Source organism: Pundamilia nyererei, unplaced genomic scaffold (assembly GCF_000239375.1).
Source record: "Pundamilia nyererei isolate P.nyererei 1_Seehausen unplaced genomic scaffold, PunNye1.0 scaffold00018, whole genome shotgun sequence".
Classification (NCBI taxonomy): Eukaryota; Metazoa; Chordata; class Actinopteri; order Cichliformes; family Cichlidae; genus Pundamilia; species Pundamilia nyererei.
Genome location: NW_005187419.1, coordinates 3028526 through 3034631, shown reverse-complemented (window position 1 = coordinate 3034631; position 6106 = coordinate 3028526). Strand labels below are relative to the sequence as shown.

Below are 6106 nucleotides of genomic sequence, written 5' to 3'. Positions count from 1 at the left end.
CCTCCCATTCTACTTTTAAATACTCTAGGAACAACAAGTTCCAGGATGCATTCTGGTTGGATATTCTCCCATATCTGAACCAAGCCATCACTGAGATCTTGGACTGTCTGAGTGCAACTTGGTGGTTTTAGATGGACAGAAAGATAATGACCCAGATGTGTTCAACTGGATTTAAGTCAGGTGAGAGTGCATACTGTTTCCACGTGGTTGGGCGTTGTTATGCACCATGAGGAACCCAGGACCTACTGCACCAGCACTGTGTGTTCTTCTATGGATATGTCTCTCCACAACATCACTGACTACCACCAAACCAGTCATGAAGAATGATGTAACAGGCAGCATAACGTTCTCCACAGCTTCTCCAGACACTTCCAGATCTATCACGTGTGCTCAGTGTGAACCTACTCTGATATGTGAGAGGCACAGGGATCGTTAGAGGATGCCATTGCCAGAAGGTTTGCAGTCTCTCCCAACATAGCTCTCTGAAGAGCTAGACAGAACTGAAGAAGGTCCTTAAACCATCTGAATGACCAGTGTTTGGTCTTTTGTTAAAGCAACAGATTGAGCACTGCAAGAGCCCTACAAAATGATCTTCAGCAGGCCACTGGTGTTAATGTCTCTGCCTAAGTAATCACAAATACTCGTCATGATGGTGGCCTGAGGACTTGACATCAAAACCTTGACCATACTTGTGCCACTTCGGTATGGTCCAGGTTTTGCCTTTGTCTTAACACTGACCCTAGTCAAATGCGAGATTACTGAAAAAAGAGTCAAAAGATAAGATGAGGAGTGAAAAATTGTCAGTGACCTGTAACACCATTCCTGTTCATGGGTTATGTCTCATTGCTTCTCGTCTAGTGCACCTGTTGTTGGTTTGATTATCACCAAAGCAGCTGAAACTGATTAACAACTGCTAATATGACCACATCAATATTCCAGACGTTTAATGACTTGATGATATACTACTATATGGCATACTAATTTTTTAATAAAAAAAAAAATGTCATTGTCATTTTAGTTACGTTGTCCTTTCATTGACTCGAACGCAACGCCACTTGCAGGATAATAAACGGGGGCTGTCCTGTAATTTTTTAAAAGGAAAAACAAACCTTTAGGATTCAAAGTGAAACTAAGAATAGAAAAATTTATTAAAATTTTTTTTTTAACGTTCATGGTTTGTTCGAGTTTTTGTGTCTCAACACCGCTATCATGTGGTGTAACGTCAGAAAACACCCAATTACCTCTCCACCCATAATGCAGTGCAGCAATGCTGGGCAGTGCCATTATTTGGCAAAAGGGGATGTCGCCGGTATAAACTTTTAAAATGCGATAAAGACTTCCTTTCTCTCTGTCACTTTCCTATGTATTTATTGCTCCAATATGGATATATAGTATCATTATGTAAAAATTAAAGTGATAATAATGTCCATTATTGTATGGGTCGACATCGAGCTGTTTCACAGATCAGAGATGGACTCTCCTCAGAAATGGTAGCTTCCGGTCCGTCTCTGAAGCCTTCCTTTTCCTACTGAAGTAGCAGCCATGAGGTAGGAGCCGAGGCGATTCCATAGTAAAAGTCAAAATTTAAGCGTTAAAATGCGCAGCTTTCAGTATCATACCATTTTATTAAGACACGCAAAGTCCCTTTTTATCAATATATAAAGTTTATAGATCTGTCCAAAGTTAGCATGGCATGTTTTTACGGTGCTTTGTGTAACACGATGTAGCAGACGGAGAGGCCATGTTGTCAGCCCGGCTGGTAGTTAGCCGTACAGCTAGCTTTTAACTAATCCTCTCGTAATTCTTTGGTGTGTTAACAACACTTTTACAGACTTAAAAAGACATTCTGCTTTTAAGACTACAGAAACAAATTTGGGGGGTCTAATCGCAGTTGTATTTCTGACCGGTGGTTGTTTGTGCCTCCCGCAGCATGCTCAGGCTCCAGAAGAGGCTGGCCTCCAGCGTACTACGCTGCGGCAAGAAGAAGGTCTGGCTGGACCCCAATGAGACCAACGAGATCGCCAACGCCAACTCCCGTAAGCAGAACAAAAAGTAGTTTTGTAGTTTGTCCTTTAAGCCTTGTTAGCAGCTCAGTTTTAAAAGTTCACCGGCTCATGCAAAGTTATCTACACGTGTGTGACCAAAACTGAGTCAGAGGATCAGCTCAGCTAAATAAATTAAGTTCCCTGCATACTCAATGCACAGTGAATTTATAACATCACAATCTTACAGGTGAACTCCAGTGTTAATGTGTATCAACACTGGAAACTAAAGCAACAGGCCTCCTCAGTTTGATTTGGCAGTTTTTATGTCAGACGCCCATCTGAAGGGATTTATGTGGAGCTGCTAAATATTTGCATATACACTTCACTAATATTAATTTAAAAAAACTAGTGTTTCAACTATACATCAGTCTCTTTAGGTCATACTGCTGTTTCATGTACTGCAGAAATTAGACAGTGTGTACTCTTAATACTGATGCTGAGAGAACTGTGGGATTTTAATCTTGGTTTCATTTTTTAAAATTTCAATAATTTAATAGTTTGTTAGGTTAATGATTGTTAAGTAATTCATTACAGTGTTTACCAAAACAATTATGATATTTTTTTTGCTTTACTGGAGCAATATTAAACCAATATGAGTCAGTGACATGAGTATGAAGTGATGTACATAATCTAGTATTTAACTGCAGCATAAGCGCTTTGGAGCAGTTCTACTTTCTAGTTTGGTTTTTTTGGGGGTGGAAATTTTTAATATTAGTTAACACTCTTCTGTACTTGGTGAATGAATTGTGGATATCCGAGGATCATACTCAGCACTGCTTTGATAGGTAGAAACCACAAAGGTGGTATTCATTGCATCCCATCGTCTCATTTTATTTTCTTTCATTTTCAGGCCAGCAGATCCGTAAACTGGTAAAGGATGGTCTTATCATCCGCAAACCTGTTACGGTCCACTCCAGGGCCCGCTGCCGCAAGAACACACTGGCGCGTCGCAAGGGAAGACACACAGGCTACGGTAGGTTAAAACTTGCAAAGCAGAAAGTGATTACATTTTTAAGCTAATTTAAATTTTGTTTGCGTTATCATCGGTACTTGATGTGTCTTTATTGCGTGTCCAGGTAAGAGAAAGGGTACTGCCAACGCTCGTATGCCCGAGAAGCTGACCTGGATGCGCCGCATGAGGATCTTGCGTCGTCTGCTGCGTCGCTACAGGGAGTCCAAGAAGATTGACAGGCACATGTAGGTTCTGCAGTGGTTAAATAAATACTCTCTGAACACTCTGAAATCTAGTTGATTTTTAGTTAATCAAGTCAGCTCAGTGAAATGTGCTGGTATTTATAGAATTATTCTTGGGCTAAAGAATTTGCTTTTAAATCCTTTTCCCTCACTTTGTGGGTGGGCGTTGTTCTTGTTTTTTGTTTTATTTAATTGTGATGCCCTTCATTTATTTTCCACATGATCCGTTTCAGGTACCACAGCCTCTACCTGAGAGCTAAGGGTAATGTGTTCAAGAACAAGCGCATCCTTATGGAGCACATTCACAAGCTGAAGGCAGACAAGGCCCGCAAGAAGCTCCTGGCGTAAGTATTTTTACATCTTTAATTGGCACAGTGACGTCTATTTGTGGCATCTGGATTGTTTTGAAAGCCCAGGTTAAAACATGTGCCCTGACCACGAAAAGTCTAGAAAGACGAAACAAAACATTTCAGTAAAGTCAAAAGAAAAGCTAAAATAGAAATGAATAAGCTCAGCAAATTAAAATCTAAATCAACTGCAGGGCAAAACCTGAAGTAAAATGGCTCGATAAATACAGAAGCACAAGTAGCCGTGGAGGGTTGAAATAAAGCTCTTCAGACAAGAGCAGAGATTTATCTGCTACACAGATGTGCTCTGTGGAGAGTTACTGCTTGAGGTCTGAAAGATTTCCGGTGTCTGTTCTTGTGACAAAAAAACCTAAATCAGTCTGTTAGAGAAAGTGCTCTGCTGCCTGTGCAGCTTAAGTGCAGAGGGTTGGTTACGCTAGATCGGTTTGTTTGAAAAACTCCATAGCGACTGTGAAGGAGTCTTGTTTGTTGGGTGTTAGCAATGCTAATGATCTGTGGATTGTGTTGACTATACCTGCATCTTTATATAATTTAGCAGTTGTGAGGGAAGAACTAAAAGATCAGTGTCTTTGTTCCGCCCTTACATAAAGGATGTTTTCAGTCTTTAGTGTGTCAGTTTTAAGGATTTAGTCAACTAAAAAGAAAACACACTGATGTTAAACATCTGTGGTAAAATAGCTGTGGTGGCTGTGATTATGCACTGTATGAACACGGGTGTCTCTCCTGTTTGTCCTGCAGCGATCAGGCCGAGGCTCGTCGTTCCAAGACAAGAGAGGCCCGCAAGCGCCGAGAGGAGCGTCTCCAGGCCAAGAAGGAGGAGATCATCAAGAACTTGTCCAAGGAGGAGGAGACAAAGAAGTAATCTGGCTTTTTATGTCCTGCCTGACTGCCACCTGTCAAGTGCTGATAATAAAAGTGTACATAAACACAACAGTAGTCTTGTGTGTTTACTTCCATCATGATGACACTAATGCAGGGGTGGGCAACTCCAGGCCTCGACGGCCGGTGTCCCTGCAGGTTTTAGATGTGTCCTTGAACCAACACTGCTGATTTAAATGGCTAAATGAGCTCCTCAACATGTCCTGAAGTTCTCCAGAGGCCTGGTAACGAACTAATCTTGCGATTCAGGTGTGTTGACCCAAGGTGAGATCTAAAACCTGCAGGACACTGGCTCTCGGGGCCTGGAATTGCCCACCCCTGCACTAATGCATTAGCAATATCTTTTAATTGAGAAAACCTGAAGGCTTAACACACGGTGACATGTTTTATTACATGCGACCAAATATTCATCTGTCTGTGCACGTACATTCAATAAATGGGCAATAAAAACCAAACGCATATACTTAATAACACCTGTTATCAAGTATGTGTGCCAAGTGGTTACATTCTTTTGCTGAAAGTTGATGTTTAGCATTTCTCCACTTAATTTAGTGCTGGTTCAATGTATATAAAAATATTTTGGATCTGTTGATTTAAAAAAAAAAAAAAAAAGCAAAATCCAGCAGGGTGGCACAACATTGCTGGTCCCAAAGTTAACCGCTGCTATCAGTAGTTCCCAGAGTGGCAATGAAAGAGGTTCTTGTATTATTTAAGTTACTCTAGCTTCCACAAAGTGATAATGGGCTCCCAAAGCTGTAACAATATGGCCTTATTCCTAATTTACTCTGCAACAGAGTTACACCAGTGATAAAACAGTATAGGTGGAGTTTACATTAGAAGCAAAACAAACTGCTTGCTGATAAAAGGTTTACCATCTAAACATTTAAGTGATTGAGCCTCACATGTAATTGTGTGGCATCCACACTATTGAGTTCCTGTTTCTCTTTATTCTTTATTATTCTGGTTGCTTCCGTATGTTTTTTTTTTTTTGTTTTGTTTTTTTTGCCGCTTAACTACTCTCTGTGTTCATGCTATTTGCACCGTTCAAACTTTGAAAAATTCTGCTCTTTCTGCTAATTATTGCTATGACTTTTGGTGCTCATAACTTCTATACTTTTTGAGATATTGAATTTTTTATGCAATATTTTTTGCCCATTTTTGCCATATTATCCGTGGCCTCACTGATTTTCCTTGCCGGGTTGACCTGTGTTTTAGCTCAGTGAGATAAGCATCAAATCAAATAACCTTTATTGTCACATCACATGTGCAGGTACACGTGTACAGTACATGTGAGTGAAATTCTTGTGTGCGAGCTTCACAAGCAACAGAGTTGTGCAAAATACAATAACGTAAACAAGCAAAATACAAGAATGGCTACATCTGAAACTAATAAATATATGTACAATATATAATAGTATATGCATTTCTGGATGTGTATACTAAATATTTTTCTGTGTGTGTGTATACACATATTTTACAAATTAAATAGAGTAAACAATAAAATAAAATATATAAAATATACAGAGTTGAGACATGTGCAAAACAGTGGCATTACTGTACGGTATGGAGTGCATAATGTTAAGTTCCAGTAGTGGAGGTGAGGTGTCTATGACGTGTTCA

At 40.0% G+C, this 6106-nt stretch overlaps 1 protein-coding gene across 1 annotated transcript; it reads left to right on the top strand.

The window, feature by feature from the left end:
* The first annotated feature begins 1461 nt into the window (after positions 1 to 1461).
* rpl19 (ribosomal protein L19) lies at positions 1462 to 4538 on the top strand. The gene is made up of 6 exons (XM_005726147.1): positions 1462 to 1547; positions 1930 to 2036; positions 2896 to 3018; positions 3122 to 3242; positions 3473 to 3583; positions 4346 to 4538. The coding sequence occupies exons 1-6, from the start codon at positions 1543 to 1545 to the stop codon at positions 4467 to 4469; spliced, it is 591 nt and encodes a 196-aa protein (XP_005726204.1). The 5' UTR covers positions 1462 to 1542; the 3' UTR covers positions 4470 to 4538.
* Positions 4539 to 6106: the final 1568 nt, after the last annotated feature.

Coding starts and splice junctions, on each gene's coding strand:
- rpl19 (XM_005726147.1), top strand. Junction 3,019..3,121: donor GGGAAGACACACAGGCTACG/GTAGGTTAAAAC, acceptor TTGCGTGTCCAG/GTAAGAGAAAGGGTACTGCC. Junction 3,243..3,472: donor AAGAAGATTGACAGGCACAT/GTAGGTTCTGCA, acceptor GATCCGTTTCAG/GTACCACAGCCTCTACCTGA.